Genomic DNA, 21072 nt, shown 5'->3' on the forward strand with positions numbered 1-21072 from the left:
TCAGACTAGCAGACATTTCCAATCATGATGTGTATTCCTGTTCCTTCAGAACTGAACTGAGACCATCAAATTTATTGCAGAGAAGTCACAGAACAGTCTTCAAACAATAATGGCTTTCTATCAATATGGGATGGGTCAGAAGCTGGGACTCAGAACTGAAATGGCCCACACATTTTCTCTCATTTCTACTTTTGACAGAAATAAAATCCTTTTTTGTCCTTGCTGAGACATTTATGAAAATGTGAGCTAACTTCTGACTGCATCTGTATTTGTTCTAGAAAGATTTACTAGGAGTGAAATCCTGGCTCCATTCAAATCAATGACATAGCTTCCACTGGTTTCAGAGTAGCAGCCGTGTTAGTCTGTATCCGCAAAAAGAACAGGAGTACTTGTGGCACCTTAGAGACTAACAAATTTATTTGAGCATAAGCTTTCGTGGGCTACAGCCCACTTCATCAGATGCATAGAATGGAACATATAGTAAGTAGATATATATACACATACAGCGAACATGAAAAGGTGGAAGTAGCCATACCAACTGTAAGAAGCTAATTAATTAAGATGAGCTATTATCAGCAGGAGAAAAAAAACTTTTGGAGTGATAATCAAGATTTTAGACAGTTGACAAGAAGATGTGAGGACCGACTTCAATGAAGCCAGGATTTCACCCTGGCCTAGATTGCTTTTGAAGCAGCTGTAATACAGTTATTTCCCACTTAGCATCAAAGATTGGAAAAAATTAAAAGCAAAATGATTCTTTACTGTGAAAGTGCAAAGAGTTTAAGTTACAACCAAACCTGGACCCCACCCCCACCCCCACATCTTGGCTGGCCAGGCTGCGAGCTGGGCTTCTCTCGGGAAGAAGGAAGCAGAGCAGAATCAGAGCTGTTCCATAGCTGGGGTTACAGCCCCAGGGCTACAGCAGCACCCAAAGCAAGTGAATTCCCAACTCAGGAGGAGATTTAACCAGTGGCTCAGCATACACTACCTGTGAATCAGTGTAATCCACCAGTTCAGATTCACTGTAGCAGACCTCTACTACCTGTATGAGAGCGTCCCCTCTCCATATCATGCAGTGGAAATACAACATGGTTGCAGAGGAGGGGAGCAAGATTTCACCTTATATGTTTAGTAGGGCAAACATGCTCTATATGTCATCAGTTGTATATTCAGCTAGATTTTGAGTTAGTTCCAAAAGGACATGACTGATCAGCGATAACATCTACATCAACATGTTCATGCACTTGACGAATCATGCTCTTGTCTCACTTTCAAAATAGTCCACATTCATCTTTGTTAAAATTCAGAAGACATCTGTGACATGGAAGTTCAGGTTCCTCCAGGCTAATGAACAGGCAAGTTTCAATCATATCTATCTGCCGGCAACTATTATAAATTTTATTTGCTTCACAGAAATATTTTGCTCTAGCTAATATTTTCAGGCTCAAACAACAATAAAATATCAGAGCAGTTAAACTGCTTTTCTGTTTGGCTTTTTTCAGTTAGATATTATTGAATGAAAAATAGCTGCATCAGGAAAATGTCAGTCTCTCTCTTTTGCTGAGATGTTTTGAATGAATCAAAAGTGCATGGAACAATTCTAATGAACAAAGATAGCAAATGTGCCCATGTTTAAACAAACACTCTGGTCCTCTCATTTACAAAACAAAGTACTTGACAATATGGACAGGTTAAACAAATAACTGTAGCATAAGGCTAGTGCAAAAAATATGAAACAGGTTTCTATTTTAAACATTGAAGCAAGCTTTCAAAAGCAACAAAGGTGTCTGGTTTAAACAAACATCCTTCCTTATCTTAGGGGAGAAGCTCTCGGGTTGTTTAGCAACCAATTCAAGCTGGTGTAGAAAGCCACAGATATAATTCAGCATATAAACCCAAACTGAGCGGTATCCATATTCAGTTCGCTGAATATGACATGTAAGGCTGGAAGATTTCATGGTCTGACTTTAAAATTTCTTGGGGAAAGATATTTTTCTTATTTTTTTTAAATTAATTTACCATTTTTACATGTGAAAACTAGGACGTATGCTATTAAAATGGACCAATGTTGAAAACAGAATTAATATTGTGAATTTAGAAAACAACTAGCAAATTTATAACACTCTATCTACATATAATCTAAAATAGTATACAATAATTTAGACCTTAATTACAATCATCTAAGCATACAAAGCTTTTATGTAAGGTTTAAAAATAGGCCCATTAGCACTAATATTACAAACAAAATAAGCGAGAGAAAATATCATGCCCACAAAAAGCCCTTATATAAAAATCATCCCTCTAAGGAACATTACAGAATGACTGAATGAAAATCATTGTTAGAACGGTAGACGTCACCAATTTGTGCATGTGCATCGCATGACCCCCAAAAAGGATATTAATGCAGAAATAAGGCCGGTAAGAGTGCCAAGTGCTGCAGAGCCAAAGAACATCTTAAGAAAGTAACCCAGTGCCTGGAGAAAGGTTTGCCATCCACTTACATCGGACATATTTTCTCTTGTCAAACCTTCTGCTGTGCTGGGAAGGATTTTAAAAAAGAAAAAAACATTAGCAACAAACAGTTATGAAGACTTGATCTGAAAAAGCCAAATGTCTTTAGAAAAAAATTCAAGCAACCTACAGTTCTCTGTCGCTACTGCTTTTAAAAGGCTTTTACTGTGATATAACAAGAGCAATGTCAGAAGATATTAAATCAAGTGTTGGTATAATCCCTAAAGGGAAACCTAATTCCACTAAAAATCTGGAAATCTAACATTGCTCTTGTGAAATCTTCTCACAATGGATCAATAGGCTACAACGATGCCCAGCACAGCAACACAGGTTCCACACTTTTAGCAGGGAAAAGAAAATGCATTTTTCAATGGTAAAAACTCAAGGTTGGAGAAGGAATACAAAGACAAATCACATGATCCTTATGTGGGAGAGTAAACAAACAAACAGAAAGCCCCATCCCCATATGGAGGAGAGAGGCTGCAGGGTCACTGAAGAAGGGCAAAATAAGTGATTTAGGGGAGAGGCTGGGAGGAAAGGGGAGAGCTCTTTGGATCCCATGGAATATGAAACTGCTACAGCATGAGGCAATATGGAAAGAAAGAGCCCAATTGTGTTAGAGCTCACAGACCCCATGGCCTTATTGAAAAGTACCTATGATAGATAGTGGTTAAAGTACATTTCTTCCCTAAAAATGGCTATGTAAATATAGCACCTTTTTACTCAGGAGATCTGCTGTCCCTATGTATTCTTAGTGACATCTACTGACTTCAATGAAAACAGTAAAACTGGGGAACATTTTATTCCTGTCAGCCCTGCAGAACCAACATAGCTAAGAGAGGGTGAACTGGATTCTCTTCTGGCTCATGTACTGTCAATAGAATTCTTAACTTAATTCCCTTTGCAGGGCCACCAGTGCAACCCCACTGGCTTGCAGTCAGGATTCCATAAACCAATGACCAGGAGTCAAAGAGGAGCAATGACAGAAGGATTTGGCTAGCAAAATCTTTCTAAACAAGCCAGAAAGAACAAAGCTTGCTTTTCAGATCCCAGGACTGGGGTGAGGAGGGAAAAAATTTAACAAGTAAACTGAGCAAATCTGATCTGGAATCAATGAAATACTACTGAAATAGAGCTCAACAAAGTCACTTTATAAGGTAATTTTTCAGAGTAGAACTGCACTTTAAGGATAAGAGATAGTCAAGCTAATGTGATTGCTATTATAATATTAGAATAGAAGCAGAATGACAATACTTAGTTCTCCTGTTATAACTTTGGATACATAGGCAAGCAACACAACGATATGAGATGAAAAACATGTATTTTCTGCCTATACAGTTTTTGTTACGAATCAGGAATTTTGTAAGTCTAAAAGGGGATCTGTAACAAAATTAATTAGAGCTTTATGGCCATCTACAAGGGAGTGCTACAGTACAGTACAAATTCAAATGCACTTACTTTGTCAGGACAATAGAGACTGCATCATTGAGAATACTTTCTCCAAAAACCAACATGTTAAGCACAGGATCTACATTAAGGGCATTGAAGATGGCAATAGTAGCTACTGGGTCCACAGCAGATATTAAGGAGCCAAATGCAAAACTACGAGAATAAATAAAATCCAAAAAAGAAAACATGCCAATATAAATGTACAGCATATTTGATAATACTGACGAATGAAAAAGCATGGAAAATACCAGTGGATTTTCTAGGGAACAGTATAGGTATATTTTGCAGAAAGCTGTATCTTCTCATTAAGGAGCACTTGACTAGCAATATTTAAAACAAAAAGTAAGAGAATTTTTTTCTCTCTTTTTGGAAGAAAGGATCATCTGTTAAATACAGCAAAACTTGTTAATAGACCATGAATTCATGGGGATCTTGTGTACTCTGAGTTTTCCACCAAGCCTGATAACTCAGGCTGACCTATGGATGTCCAAGTTGCAAAGAAGTAGGAGCAATATGCCTCCCCAGACTTTCAGAAATAAGTAAAAGTGTCCCACTAAAAGCAAGAAAGGGAAATCTGTGGAAACAGATTTTCAATATGTGACAATCCAAACCACCAAATCAGATATGAACAATGATACAGAGTGAACAGACTGTATAGAATCCCATTAACAATGTAAAACCTGCCCTAGACAGTTACTTGAAAAACTGACTGTGGTCACACTTGTATTTACTGTCATGCCATTAAAGTTATTGAAATTGAAAGAGGCTTTATCAACTAGGTGATGCCTAGTTTTCTTTCACATTTAGAGTATTTTACATTTCAGATTTCACATACACTGTCAGACTGTCAAACTTTTTTATTTTATTTTTTTAATGTAGGTTTCCTTACATCAGTATGTTGGGTTTTAGTTGTGCATACATAGTGGGGAACTTAATTATTTTGTCAGAAAAAACCCTGACATAGGAACTGACTCTTACATACTTATTCGTAGACTAGGCGACTAACAGAAAAGACTGAGTCAGACCAAAACAAGGAGCTGGTTTAGCCATGCTATCAGTTGCTACTTACAATACTATGTAGCACAAAAGGGAAACATTTAAAAAAAGATGCTAAAGCTTCCTTAGATCTTATACCAAAAGGTAGAGACCACAAAATCAAGAGCTGTCAGCTGTGCAAAGCCAGATGCTGGAGCCAGTAAGGAAGACATTTGCAGTTCATGCATACTTCTTCTTGTCATGTTTTCTGGTTCTGACTAAGCCAACAGATTTGTGGACTTTAATACAAATCTTCTGTGCTTGTGTACACGGTAAAAGACAAACCAAAACAAAAAACCAAAAAAGTAAATGCAAGTTCTCCATCCAGTTACACTGGATTTATACTAGTGTAACCAAGAGCAGAAATCTGACCTCTTGTGCAGTTTGGGGAGTTTCTAGAAAACTATGTTGTGCCTTTGCCAGCCAAGTGCTCTGAAAAGTCTATGGTATTAATTCTCACAAGTTCACTCCCTGTTTAAGGAGAAGCTCTGGGTAAGGAGGCCATCCCTTTATAATATATTTTAATTATGGCAGGTTATCAAACACACATCACAATTTACACATTTTAATTTTGAAGTCTGGGAAAAAAGATTTTGCAAGGAAAAAAATACTGTGAAAATATTTTTGTGCCAAGCTGTTCGTTATTGTGTTTCTGCTGCTCCAGTCACTTTGATCAGATAATGCTATCGATTAGTAAGTCTTAATATACTTCATTAGGAAAAAGGCATTACAAGAATTAAAAATGTTAATTCTGATTAATGATTTTACAAGTGATATTAAATCTAAGCGATCCAGAACACAATCAGAACACCTGGGCAAGTACTGTTCATCACATCTACTGCAGTATTTTGGAGAATGCCTCTTGGAAGATACTAGGCAATTTTACCAAGAACGTACCTGTCTGTCATGTTCAGTTTATAAATTACCTCAGCCTAAAAGGACAGGCCAAAAAAAAAAAAAAAGTTACAATCAGCTGTGTAAAGATTTCATTTTATTATTTTTACTAGGTATACATTTAGTATAATTTCATAAGAAGCTTTGTTTCAAACTTCACTTTAATCCTGATGTACACGCATGCATCATACAGCAAAATGATAAAAATGTCATAATAAATTAATAATTAATACCCAAGAAGTGCTTTACAGACTGTAAATTCTAACTAGAACTCACAGGACATCAGTGAGGTAGGGAATTATTATTAGCTCCATTGTAGAGATGAGGAAATAAGAGATAGGAGAAAGATTAAATGAAGTTGCCCAAGCTATTCCATGAGTCAGTGACAGAGCTAAGATTAGAACTCATAGAGGTGCCTTACTCCGGTCCTATGATCACTTCTTTAGTTTAGCCCATGCTGCATTTCTGAAAAAGCAATTAATTCTGATTCTCCTGTTTAATGCACTTTTCCACCTTGATCCACCTTTTGTGCACCTCAGTTGCCTGACTTCAGGAGCTAACTAGGAAATTACATACACTGATAGACCTTCCCCCACTTTTTGTAACGTAATGTGTGGGATACATGGTAATGTAAAGCTTATCATCAGTTCCTGTTTTATATAATCTTTTCCATTGACTATTGACCCTTCTTTGAAAGAATGGGCTTTCGAAGGACCATCCTATTACATGCAGGAGTTTCAAAGACATTTTTCTTACCTGACCCAGGAAATAAATTCCTCCACCTACAATGAAAGCTGAAATTGCTGTGCCAAACACAGAAAACAGAGTGATGGAACCTATGTTCTGAAAGAAGTTACCCTGAAAACACAAAAGCAAGACAGAGTGAGGTAGTGAAAATAAACTGTAAAACTAAAAATCCCCAAAACAACCTAAGAAGTTAAAAGCAGATTCCTATATATTTGTCTTCCAATTGCTGGGTTATCTGTGCTTAGCACTTGGTTGGACTGGGCTCAATGTACCCATATTCATATCTATACGAAGCAGGCAGGGGAAAGACATTTACAAGACTTGCTTTGACAGTGTGCATACACATGTACCAAAGCACAGCTGGGAGGCCTTCGTTTATTTCTATCAGTCTTGACCCTTTACGAACAGAGTTTCACCCTTAACTCAGAATCTCCTTGCTTGTTTTGTTATTTTGTTCTGCATCCTTCAAATTAAATACATATTCTCCAACTATAAATCTGGAAATCCTTTATGTGCAATACTTTTTTAAAACTAATACATTTTGATGTTTGTACTTTACAAGTATGATTAAAGTGAAATTTTATTTCATTGCAAATACTTACTTTACTCCTAATAATTAAAATAGATTATACTAATCTCTTTCCTGGTCTTCTTTATGCAGGATCTAATTCTCATTTAGCTCAGTATGGTTATTAAGATTCTCCACACAGTGATACTAGAAGCCCTGGCTGATATTAATCATGGAATTAAAAGTTCATTCAGATTTAAGCTGTTATTAAAGAGCTGAGCAGCTAAAAGTACCTCCCAATATGTTGTAACAAGAAAACCCATCTGTTTTTTTTAATAACATGAAGAATATATTTTAATACATTTACTTCCTATTTAGGGCCAATAGCTTTGATTTTAAACTCTTTGGGGCAAGGAATGTGTCTTCCAGCTTGTCACTAAAATACAACAGGGCCTTCTTGACTTCAGCCAAGCCCAAAGCAAAGGCTTAAAGTGTGGACACTACAGCCAAGTTCTAAAAAGGAAGAGAAAACTCTCTAGGGCTATGTCTACACTACACAGCTTTTAGCGACATGGCTGTGTCGCTAAAAGTCACGCAGTGTAGCCGCTGTTTGTCGGCTCTCCTGCCGACAATACGCTGTTCACACCGGCACTTGTCGCAGCAAAACTTTTGTCTTTTGGAGGGTGCGGGGGGTTAACACCTCTGAAAGACAAAAGTTTTGTCATTCAATTGCCAGTGTAGACATAGCCTAGGTTTCTTCTTAGGCTAGGTCTACACTACAGCGGGGGGTCGACCTAAGATACGCCACTTCAGCTACGTGAATAGCGTAGCTGAAGTGGCGTATTTTAGGTCGACTTACCTGGCTGTGAGGACGGCGGCAAGTCGACTGCTGCCGCGCCGCCATCGACTCCACTGCCGCCTCTTGCCGCGGTGGATTTCCAGAGTCGACGGCAGAGCGATCAGGGATCGATTTTATCGCGTCTTCACTAGACGCGATAAGTCGATCCCCGATAGACCGATTGCTACCCGCCGATCCGGCGGGTAGTGAAGACGTGCCCTTAGATCCTTCTTCTTTGATTTGCCTGCATCAGATTAGAAACTTCTTGGAGAATGGAACATGACTCTTTATGTTTTTATAGTACTTAGTACATTGCCAATGCTCAGTTAATATGAGCAGAAACTACATGCCCTGCATTCTGGGTCCAAGAGGCCAAGTTCCACTCTCAATTCCATGAGTGTAAGTATGGTGGAATTCAATGCAATTATTCCAGAGTTGCATCACAGTAACTGAGGCAGAATTTGGTCCAAAGGAGAGATCAAGTTGTAAAATGATTACCTGGCAGTATCTCACCTTGTGTAATGAATATCCAGATTCAAATATAATAGGTGGAAGCAAGAGAAGAAAAAACATATTTGGACGAAACATTTCTTCCTCCTGCAAAATAAAAAATGCAAAGGGATTTCAAGGATTGCACAATAACTGAAATAATACCAAATCTAGTCCCTTCAAGTTTCTACCTAAATGGAAACATTTTTAAGAAGCAAAAATACTTGGAAATACAAATTATATTTAACCTGTCTCATTTTCCACCACTAAATAAAAGAGGATTACAGGATGGTAAACAACTGTAGGATTGCCTTTTAAATAACTTTTTTACCTGATGTTTGAGACAGGACATGTTATTTATCATGAACCACTGTTCCCAAATGTACTGTATGGAAAACAGACTGCTTGCAAAAAAGAAAAATGTTTCTATATTACAGAAGCATTACCATTTTTATTGCAGGCTTTCAAAGCCTGAAAGGAAATTGGTGGAAAATGCTAAAAGGACACACCTTTCACCTTTAGGTCACTGATCTGAATCTAGTCCAGGACAGTAATTGCCAAATACTGTTGCCATTAGATAGCTGATCAGGGTACCATGTGAAATCAGTTCATGGTCTCAGTACAGTTCCTGGTGGGCACATGTGCATTTAAATACTTTGCATTTCTAAAGTGAAGACCTCACAGTGCTTTACAAAAGGTGAGTAAACTTTATTATCCCTTTCTTTACAGAGAGAGAAAACAATGAAGAAAGAGATCAAGGTCACATAGGGCCTGATCCAAAGTCCACTGCAGTCAATGAAAAGACTCATTTATTTCCATGAGCTTTAAATCAGGCTCACAGGATGCCAATGAAAAAATTTAAAGGGCTTGAGTCTCATTTGCAAATGTAATTTATGTCCAGGTTAATGCCCTTCTACACTGTCACAGTGATGTAAATGAGCCTTAGGCTATTTCTACACTGCAAGCTAGGGGTGTGATTCCCCTGCTCATGTGCACATACTATCATTACGCTAGGCATGGCTATAAATAGCAGCGTATGCACAGTAGCACTCGTAGCAGTAGCACAGGCATGGCTGAGACATGCCAAGTACATACTCATCACAGGTAAGTACTCAGCACAGCTCCTCAATGCCTCCACTGCCGCTACCAGCGCTAGTGCAGCTCCGCAGCTCTTTATACTCACACTAGCTTGATGAGAGCTAACACGAGTATGTGTCCACGAGCAAGACAATCAGATCCCTAGCTTGCTGTGTTGACATAGCTTTAATGTAAATGAGAATCAGGCTCTTAAGTCTCCTGACTCCTTGTCCTCTACTCTAAGCACTTGGGCCGCACTGCCTTACAAAAAGCCACCCTCAAAAATGGCTCTCTTTTTTTTTGCTGGCACTCTGAGCAAAGAAGCTGAATCATTCGTGCACAATCTTTGGCCCAGTGTGGTTCTCTTTACATCCCCTGGTTCCCTCAAGATTCCAGGGGCACTGCCTAAGAAGCCTGCTGCCTTTATAAACAGCAACAAGGATTCTTTAAATTCAGGTTGAACAATATTAAGTCCTGACACTGTAACTCCTACGCTGTATCCTTGCAAGGAAAAACTGCAACTTTGTTCCTAGTATCACCCTGCAAAACAGAAACACTTATCTATTTAAAACCTCATTCACATTTGCACATGTAATGAATTTACCTTCTTAACACAGAGGAGTCATGTGGACTCATCAGCATACGAAACTCATCTCTTACACTGAAGTTTATTTCATGGAAATATAATTTATTAGATTTTTCCTTTATATGAAATTCAGTTTAGTAATATGTCTAATAATACCAGGTTTTCACTCTGATTCAATAACTGTACGCTAGGCTACCCACTAAACACATTCTTTCTTTAGTATTACAATTTTTAAAATCTAGGTAAAAGTGAGAGCATAGGAAAAGAAGAGGACGAATTTAAGCACAGGACAAGCAAGTGATTATGATGTCTGTTTTAGCCACCAAGAATCATATGAAAGTAAGTACAAGCTTTGCTGATCTCTAACTCAGACTTGGCTGCACGAAATCTAAGTTGTAAAATTCTTAGGGCAAGGATGGGTTTCCTTATGTTTGTACTGAACGCAGTGCAAGTTCAATAAACAATAAAACTGCTGTCCAAGACCTTGTTTGCTTCCTAGCCAGTGTCACCTTGACCTGCACCTCAACATGCTGCTGTTCCACACCGGAAATACTACTTTTAATGGATTGTTACATCCTTTGAAACAAATTAAGATCATAAGAATGGCTCTAGTGGGTCTGAAGTCCATCTAGCAGTGTCCTGTCTTCTAACTGTGGCCAATGCCAGATGCTTCAGAGGGCAATCATCGAGTGAGTCATCTTGACCTGACCATCTTGGCTAATAACCATTAATGGATCTATCCTCCATGAACTTATCTAATTCTTTTTTGCGCCCATTATATTTTTGGCCTTCACAACCTCCTCTGGCAATAAGTTCCACAAGTTGACTGTGCTTTGTGTGTAGAAGTACTTCCCTTTGTTTTAAACATGGTGCCTATTAATTTCATTGGGTGACCTCTGGTTCTTGTGTTATGTGAAGTGGTAACATTTCCTTATTCACTTTTCTTCACACCATTCATGATTTTATAGACCTTTATCGTATCTCCCCTTAGTCATCTCTTTTGCAAGTTGAATAGTCCCTGTATTTTAATCTCTCCTCATATGGAAACTGTTCCATACCCCTAATAATTTTTGTTGACCTCTGTACTTTTTTCCATTTATATCAAATATATCTTTTTTGAGGTGGGGCAACCAGAACTGTATGCAGTATTCAAGATGTGGGCATACCATCGATCTATATACTGACATTATGATGTTTTCTGTCTTATTATCTATCCCTTTCCTAATATTCTGTTAGCTTTTTTTGATGCAGCTGCACACTGAACAGATGTTTTCACAGACCTATCCACAATGACTCCAAGATCTCTTTCTTGAGTGGTAACAGCTAATTTAGACTCCATCATTTTGTATGTATAGTTGGGATGATGATTGCAAATGTGCATTACTTTGCATTTATCTGCCATTTTGTTGCCCAGTAACCCAGTTTTGTGAGACTTTGTAACTCTTCGCAGTCTGCTTTGGACTTAACTATCTTGAGTAATTTGCATCATCTGTTAACTTTGACACCTCAGTTTACCCCTTTTTTCCAGATCATTTATGAATATGTGGATCAGCGCAGGTCCCAGTACAGATCCCTGGGGGACACCACTATCTACCTCTCTCCATTCTGAAAACTGACCAATTATTCCGATCCTTTGTTTCCTGACTTTTAATCAGTTACTGATCCATGAGAGGACTTTCCTTTTTATCCCATGATTGCTTAAGAGCCTTTGGTGAGGCACCCTGTCAAAGGCTTTCTGAAAGCCCACATACACTATATCCACTGGACCACCCTTGTCCACGTTTGTTGACACCCTCAAAGAATTCTAATAGAGTGGTGAGGCATGATTTCCATTTACAAAAGGAGTGTTGTCTCTTCCCCAACAAATTGTGTTCATCTATGTGTCTGATAATTCTGTTCTTCACTAAAGTTTCAACCAATTGGCCCAGTGCTGAGGTAAGGCTTACCAACCTGTAATTGCCGATCACCTCTGGAGACTTTTTGAAAAATTGGAGTCACATTAGCTATCCTCCAGTCATTTGGTATAGAAGCTGATTTAAGTGATAGGTTATATACCACAGTTAGTAGTTCTGCAATTTCATATTTGAGTTCCTTCAGAACTCTTGGGTGAATACCATCTGGTCCTGGTGACTTATTGTTTGGCAGGCTTCCTCCTTCTGATATATTTTTAAAAAAATTGCTGTTAGTTTTTGTGTCTTTTAATTTTGCGTTTCAAATTCTTTTTTGGCCTGCATAATTATACTTTTGCACTTGACTTCCCAGAGTTTATGCTCCGTTGTATTTTCCTGAGTAGGCTTTGACTTCCCATTTTTAAAGGATGCCTTTTTGCCTCTAACCAACTCTTTTATTCTGTTTTGCCATGGTGGCATTTTTTGGTCCTCTTATTTTTTTTAATTGGGGGTATATATTTAATTTGAGCCTTTATTATGGTGTTTTTAAAAAGTTTCCATGCAGTTTGTAGACATTTCACTCTTGTGATTGTTCCTTCTAATTTCCGTTTACCTATCTTCATTTGTGTGTATTTCCCATTTTTGACATTAAATGCTACTGCGGTGGGCTTCTTTGGTATTTTCCCCCTTACAAGGATGTTTAATTTAATTGCATTACGGTTGCTATTACCGAGTGGTTCAGCTACAGTAACCTCTTGGACCAGATCCTGTGCTCCACTTAGGACTAAATCAAGAATTGCCACTCCCCTTGTGGGTTCCAGGACTAGCTGCTCCAAAAAGCAGTCTAAAAATTTTATCTCTGCATCCTGTTCTGAGGTTACATGTACCCAGTCAATACAGGCATAGTTGAGATTCCCCATTATTATTGAGTTTGCTATTTTTATAGCCTTTCTAATCTCCCTGAGCACTTCACATTCACCATCACCATCCTGGTCAGGTGGTCAGTAGTATATTCCTTCTGCTATACTCTTATAATTCAAGCCTGGAATTTCTATCCATAGAGATTCTATGGTACAGTTTGAGTCCTTTAAGATTTTGACTATATTTGACTCTATGCTTTCTTTCAACACATAGTGCCGTTTCCCCAATAGCATGATCTACTCCAGGAGTCTCAAACACGCAGCCTGCGGGCCGCATATGAGCCCCCCCCCTCCCTTCCCCCCGAAGTTATTTTATATGGCAGCTAAGCTCCCTGCTCCCCAACGTTGGGGCCGGGTCTCTCCCCCGGCCCTGCCTGCCACCCCCACGCATCTCCCCCGAGTGTCCCCCGGGCTCACTTGCTGCCCCTTCACTGCCCGGAGCCTGCAGCTCATGCTGACTCCGCTCAGCTCTGCCGGCTTCCAGCATCACCTGCTGCCGCAGGGTCCTAGTGCCCCCCTTCCAAGAAGGCCAGGGCACTGCCCTTCCCCTTCCCTTCTGCCTCTGCATCCTGTTCTGAGGTTACATGTACCCAGTCAATACAGGCATAGTTGAGATTCCCCATTATTATTGAGTTTGCTATTTTTATAGCCTTTCTAATCTCCCTGAGCACTTCACATTCACCATCACCATCCTGGTCAGGTGGTCAGTAGTATATTCCTTCTGCTATACTCTTATAATTCAAGCCTGGAATTTCTATCCATAGAGATTCTATGGTACAGTTTGAGTCCTTTAAGATTTTGACTCTATGCTTTCTTTCAACACATAGTGCCGTTTCCCCAATAGCATGATCTACTCCAGGAGTCTCAAACACGCAGCCTGCGGGCCGCATGAGCCCCCCCCCCCCCGAAGTTATTTTATATGGCAGCTAAGCTCCCTGCTCCCCAATGTTGGGGCCGGGTCTCTCCCCCGGCCCTGCCTGCCACCCCCACGCATCTCCCCCGAGTGTCCCCCGGGCTCACTTGCTGCCCCTTCACTGCCCGGAGCCTGCAGCTCATGCTGACTCCGCTCAGCTCTGCCGGCTTCCAGCATCACCTGCTGCCGCAGGGTCCTAGTGTCCCCCTTCCAAGAAGGCCAGGGCACTGCCCTTCCCCTTCCCTTCTGCCTTAGTTCTGAGCCTCTCCAATGCCGCGACCCTCTCCAATGCCCCAAACCCCTCATCCCCAGCCCTCACCCCTGCACCCCCTCCTATCCCCAAACTCCCTCCCAGAGCCTTAGGCAGGTGGGGGCGGAGTTGGGGGGGGCAGGTTCTGGGCACCACCAAAATTTCTACAAACCTGCCACCCCTGGAAGAGGCAGAGCAGGGGTGGAGTGGTGGTGTACCCAGTGCAGTGGGGGGGCTTTAACAGAAGTAAAACTAACTAAGTGCATGTTTTGTCCTTTGAGTGAGGTGCATTACTGTTGGTATCACTTAGCACTTTCCAGGAGGGAGTGGGGAGGAGCAGGGAGCCGCGCGCTCAGGGGAGGAGGTGGAGAAGAGACGGGGCAGGGGCGGGGCCTCATGGAAGGGGTGGAGTGGGGGCAGAGCCAGGGGCAGCGAGGGGGTGTGTGTGTCAGTGATGCGGCCCTCGGGCCAATGCACTAGTCCTCATGTGGCCCTCGTGGTCATTTGAGTTTGAGACCCCGATCTACTCTGTCATTCCTATATATTTTGTACCCTGATATTACCATGCCCCATTGATTATCATCATTCTACCAAGTTTCTCTCAAGCCTCTCTCATGCACAGAGGCTGTTGAGGACAAACGCTTAAAGATTAAATTATCTTAAAATAAATCAGCAGTAAAACATCAAATAATCAAGAGTGAAATGCTTTCCTGATGCAGGTTAGCCTGCAGGGGATAAAATCCTCCTATAACTGTAGGATTCACCTCATGGAGTCACTGCTGTAGCATTCTCCTCTCATGGGGAGGGCTTTACAGTTATGCAGAGGCACAGACTAGAAACCTTATGGAGGGTGTGGGTCCTGGGACATCTGCACAAAGCCAGCCCCTCTGCACAGCTACTTCACCTCTGTTAAGTCCTGGAAACAGGACTCATGTGCATGCCCTGCTTTGCTCTGTGACTTTTCCAACATGGCTCCCAGAGTATGGAAAATGCTGCTGCTCCAAGCACCTCTGGCTTCTGTAGCATTTATCGGTAAACAATTCTAGGGGTTCCCAAGAAACATGGAGTGCAAAATGCGAGTGTATTAAGGAAGGGTTTGATTTATTACTCATTGGTGCTAAACACAGTCAATTGCTAAATTTTCAAAACATAAAGCCATTTTAAAAATATAAAATCAGTAAATGCAGCTTCTTTTGATTTTTAGCAAAATAGTTTTGATGAAGGGTTTCTGCTCTTCTCTGCCAAGGCTGGCTCGACAGTCACAGGCAAAAAAAATTGCATTTGTATGAGTATAAGAACAGTATTTTATAAGAAGAGCCCCTACACTACTGACCGACCACAGTGACTGTACCAAGCACGTTGATTCAACCAGAAGGGGAGTTGTTAAGAAAAAATCATTGAACTTTGTTCCTTACTAAAATTGTTCCAATCCTGCAAGATACTGAGCACCCTCTATTGCCATTTAATTCAATGGGAATAGAAGAGGCAAGACACCTTGGAGAAGGTACCTACTATCCAGCAAGATCAGGCCCTTAACAGGGAAACAAGTATCTGGTTGTGGTTATTCGAAAACAACCATGGTATGCAGCAAAAAACCAACCACCACCCCAAAAAAATAAAAAAAACACCCTTCGGAACTAAGCCTAAAATAATTAATATTGCAAACAATAATCAACATTTAAAAAAACAAAGAGAACATGACTACAATTAAAAAGGAATTGCTTCAAATATACCTTCCAGTTGGCCAGTTTTTGAGACTCTATAATTTTTATAAATGCTCCCATGAGGATACCTGGAGGGAGAGAGCGAGAGAGAGAACATTCTTAATTCACTAATCATGAAACACATAACTCTTCAGGTTACTGTCACTGACTCTCTGTCGAGAGGATCTTAAATTGTTATTTGCAACTCCATAGACCTATTTTCTGCATATACTAAACAACATTATTAAAAGCAAAAGACAAGGCAAGATATAAATAAAGCAAAACATTTTCCCATTCCTAGAACAGCATATTAGAGGACTGTTTCTGTCTTACTAAAGTTTCTGTAGTACATTTCAAAATAAAACATGCTCATACAGCACCAAAGATTACCAGATAGGATATTTAAATGCTGTACACAAGTTTTGAGGGGGTTTTGTTCACAACTAATAAGGAAAATAGATTTTGGAGAACACTTTTGTAACTTTGCAATTTGTTTGTTTTTCATTTCTTTCATCAAGTGTGAACAGCAGGTTTACTTACTTAAAAAGGTTCTTCACCAGTATGCAAATGAGAAACCCTATTTCTCTTCCTACTGAGTCAATTAGTCAAATAGGGACTGATGGGTGAAATCCAACCTTGTGTCAGCACTAGGTCTGCACAACACTGAAGGCCATTTAAACCATCAGAACAGGGCAGGAGTGGAAAATGAGAGTGCACAGACCCTCTGCAAAGAGATGGATTTCACCCTGATGTGAGCAAGAAGCAGCAAACTAGGAACCCACTTCTGATCAGAGTGGGGAAACTGACAGAACCACTCCTCAAATGGGTGGACATACTGTAAAAGTCACCAGCAGGTATTAAATATATTGCCCATTTCACACATGGTCATTTTATAGAATAATTACTAGCCTAACCAAATATGTTAAAGGCTGAATTGCTAAAGCTCATGATGCTCTCCCACCGAATGCATCTCCAGAGAGATCTGAATGAAGACTTCAAACTAGGTTTTAGTGTGAGTCAGGGGCATAATTCACAGCCTGCCCCAAACGGATTACAGAAAGGGATGAGGCTTCATCTCGTTACTCAGACTCCGTTTTTGTGTTTCTCTGTTTGTTTACAGAGTGTGGGTGTAATAATCAAATGATAGCACTTGGGAAAGGTGAAATACACTGCATGAAAAGTACAAGATGACTAAGTAACTAAGAAGTTTTAAAGTATGTTTTCAAGGAAACTGATGTACGTTTTATTCTGTCACACTGTAGTTATCAAAAGAATTTCACAATAGCATCACATGGACCACTCCTGATGGATGCATCATACACATGATGTTCCATGAGGACTAAGCCTTCTTTCATACAAAAATATTTCAAGGGGCTTGTCCAAGCGGATACAAATAATTGCTCAGTGAGATGGTTTGAAAGGAGACCAAAAACAAAATGTTAATACAGGAATATCAAAGATCTGCTGTTCTTTGATGCAGGATGGAATCTGCCATGGTAATTCATAAGTCCCATTACCAATTTGTAGCCCTTCCACTCTGGGATGGGAGCTACGTTGGAAGCCAATGACTGGGAAATTGATTATTATTTGCTGAGCACCAACAGTAGGCTTGACTGTGTTAGAAACAGTACTGATGACAGAATATACCCCAGGGAAAATACATTCCAAATGAGAAAAACAGTATAACCCACATATATGAAGCAAAAATCAGCAGCTGAGACTTCAAGAAGTGTATTTTTCAAACGAACTTTCTATGTTTGATAGATTTTCATTGAGAAGCTCCCCCCGCTGGAATAAGTGTTTTAAGAGGGGTACTTTAGTGACAAGAAGGAAGTGACTTAGTGAATAATTATTGGGAGGGAATTACAGGTGTGGAGCAGAAGCAATCACAAAGGCATGAAGAGATGAGTGGAAGGTGGATACAAATGGAACATTCAGGAGGAAGAAGCGGTGGAAACTGGAAGAGGAAGAGGAAATGATTGTATAGATATGGCCCAGGGAAGGATTCTTTCTCCCTCTGCTGCTCTGTAATTACTTTAGATATTGCAACATATAATTTTGTAGTAACATTATTAATACCGGGAAGTGGATATGAAAGATGTTATATAACATTTATCATCAAACACTGAGGGTAAATATATGACTTTCAAATTGCTCCAGACAAGAGAGTTGAGCTATAGCCTGGGTTTACACACTAATCTGTCATTGACTGAGGGGTGGCTAACAGTCTAGGTCAATTCAATCTGCTCTCCACCACACCACCACTACACAGTTAGGTACACATGAGTAATGGAGCAAAGGAGCACTGAAGAAGGGGCACAGGCAACCTGACATGTGTCCAAACCTTCAAGGTGCTTGCTGGGCACCCTTTACTCTTACTGATGTCAAGAGGGGTGGAGGATGCTCAGCAGCCAACAGATGTTGTTCAGAACCTCACAGGAATTGAGGCCCTCTATCGATTTTAGCTTTCTACATCCACAGGTATCTAGTTGTGTGTTCAGGATGCATGAATAGATTTGCCCCATCTGGGAGAACTTCTTTTTCTGGGAAGATGGAAGAGCTGAATCACAAGCTGCACCACACAATAGTTGCATGGGCATTGGAAGGCCTTTCACCAAGCCTTTTGTTCCCTGTTCTGATCAGGGCACCAGAAAAATCACTGTCTGTTGTACCAGTTCCTGAAATTTGTTCAGAGAACTTTCCACTTTAGCTTTGTTTGACTCTGGTAAATGGTAGCGACTTAGCTTATTTCTTGAAACCTCTGCAGTCACCATATCTCCTGCATCTATTTTAATTACTGTCTTCATTCCCTGTTTATTTCTTACTCCTGACACCTCTGGGTAGCGATTTGTCAAAGAATGCAATCTGTTACATTCTAATCTAACACTTCAACTACCTCTCAAAGCTGTAGTCACACTAGCAATGATGATATAACATCTGTATGTTTGCTAATAACCTTTTTATAATGCTTGTGTAGATTTCTTTGGTGGCTTATTCGCAAAGAATAGATATATCATTTCTAGCTTTAGAACATAAGGATGGCCATACTGAGTCAGACCAAAGGTCCATCTAGCCCAGTATCTTGTCTTCTGACAGTGGCCAATGCCAGGTGCTTCAGAGGGAATGAACAGAACAGGTAATCATCAAGTGAGCTATCCCCCGTTGCCCATTCCCAGCTTCTGGCAAACAGAGGCTAGGGACACCATCCCTGCCCATCCTGGCTAACAGCCATTGATGGACCTATCCTCCATGAATTTATCTAGCTCTTTTTTGAACCCTGTTATAGTCTTGGCCTTCACAACATCCTCTGGCAAACAGTTCCACAGGTTGACTGTGCGTTGTGTGAAGAAATACTTCCTTTTATTTGTTTTATATGCAACTGCATTAAAATGGTGGAATCTTTATCAACATAATAAATATAAACTATAATCTTTAGTCTTCTGTAGTGTTGCAAAGTTCATTTATTACATGACTTTATTACAAACTGCTTTTAGGAATTCATCAAGTAGTTAAGACAATGTGATAAAAACAGTTAGTGCGTGCCTCTAAATCAGTTTTGCAAAACCTTCATGAAAATTTACCAGTTTAGGCACAAATTATTTATTACTAATCACGTTTACTATAGTAATGCATAAAGAGGAACGTACTAAGGCCCCATTGTGCCATGCACTGCACAAACTTAGAGTAACAGACAGTCCCTACTTGGAGAACTACAATCTAAATAAATCAAAATTTACCCATTTATCTTTTCCATGATGATAAATATATATGTATGTATATTTTACCTTGCCTGGGAAAAATAATCTCTTGCCCTGGGAAAGCAGAAGTTTGCAACTCTGCTCTAAATCTAACACTGAAGTTTGCATTTGTTTTATTTTTAAATAGATATTGCAGGTAACAGATATGATCAAATGGACTTGAATTACAACAGACATCAGGATTTCAAGATGTAAATACTTCGAGGGGACGTTGTGACAGACATGGCAATTTCCTGCAATATCATTGGAAGATCTTACTGTATTAAGTTTATGTATCACTGTATATAATTCCATAGGGGAGCATGACCACACCTACTCCAAGATTTAAGAACAGTGCAGGGTGATAAGGCAAATGCACTCAGGCTGTAATGTCTCCAAAGATGTACTGCCACCTGGAGAGGCTCACATATACTAGCTCAAACTGGGTTCTCCAGAGACCAATAGGCAGAGAAAGGACTTTTGGATAAATGGCCTGAGTTTAAACTGACTCAGGGACTGCTTTCTGACCAAGCAAACATACAGGTCGGTCTGTCCAAGGAGGGATCCAATCCTTTCTAGGAAGGGTTGGAAGGACTTTGGCTTACTGAGGCCACATAAGACTGATGGGTGACCTCTGGTAAGCATTTAGCATGTGAATAGGAATTTTTATTAGTTCTTATATGTTTTCTCGGTAATGCTTTCACCTTAAGAATAAATGTGCTTGCTTATAAAGAGCTGTGTGGTAACTTGTAAGTATGGGCAATTACAGTTATTCATAGCCTCTGAGGAGATTGCAGATGCTGGTCTATCTAGGCAATGTGGCTTTCTGCAAATAACACAGTGTAGGCAGGGACCTGTGCAGCCTGGAAAAACCCAGTCAGGAGGGAGAGAGAGGCAGGTCTCTGACAAAGAGAAGGGATGGCTGAGGAGCCTAGAGTAGGTGCCCTTGCTGGACCACAGAGGGGGAGACACAGGGTGCAATTGCCCTGAACTGTGAGAGAGGACAGAACCAGCAGTTTGTCTCAGCTATTACAGGAGATACCCAAAATGTGTGCAGCGTATCTTGGATCTTGGTGAAACTCGCTTCAAGCAGAGGACCAGCACAGGGCTTATGCAGCACTTACAGCCTGCTTGTACACAAAAATTAATAGAAGGCAATGAGGAAAAAAGGATGAACAGGAGGGGTGACAACCTCTAATGTCCCAATATCCCCCAGCGGTAGATGGGAGTTTCCCCTAATACCATAAGCCTACTGAACAATAAGCAGTTCATAAGGCAGCAGCAGAGTGTGAGTGGAAAAGAGGAGTAAAGGGAAGAAGCATTGGCGGGGGGTAATGGAGGCTGTGGGAGGCTGACTCCCCCAAATCTTGGCTAATGCTTCCCGCTGCAGACCCAGGGCTGGGCCACGGCAGGGCTCAGAGCTTCTCTGGGTGGCCCAGGCTCAGGGCTCCTTTGGACTGCTCCAGGCACTGGCAGTCTGGCCGGGGTACAGGGCGGCATCGGTGGGTCACCCGGTGAGAGCAAGA

The 21072-nt window shown here is 40.5% G+C and overlaps 1 protein-coding gene across 1 annotated transcript in view; it reads right to left on the reverse strand.

Moving 5' to 3' along the window:
- The window catches only part of SLC9A8 (solute carrier family 9 member A8), a 49002-nt gene that overhangs the window by 12600 nt on the left and 15330 nt on the right, over positions 1 to 21072 (reverse strand). Inside the window, exons 4-9 of the mRNA XM_065414422.1 lie at positions 15840 to 15898; positions 8496 to 8579; positions 6646 to 6747; positions 5893 to 5927; positions 3970 to 4113; positions 2400 to 2538 (exon numbers count right to left, since the gene is read on the reverse strand). Of these exons, the coding sequence (XP_065270494.1) occupies positions 2400 to 2538; positions 3970 to 4113; positions 5893 to 5927; positions 6646 to 6747; positions 8496 to 8579; positions 15840 to 15898 (563 nt within the window). The remainder of the gene's footprint in view (positions 1 to 2399; positions 2539 to 3969; positions 4114 to 5892; positions 5928 to 6645; positions 6748 to 8495; positions 8580 to 15839; positions 15899 to 21072) is intronic.

Source organism: Emys orbicularis, chromosome 12 (genome assembly GCF_028017835.1).
Source record: "Emys orbicularis isolate rEmyOrb1 chromosome 12, rEmyOrb1.hap1, whole genome shotgun sequence".
Lineage (NCBI taxonomy): Eukaryota > Metazoa > Chordata > Testudines > Emydidae > Emys > Emys orbicularis.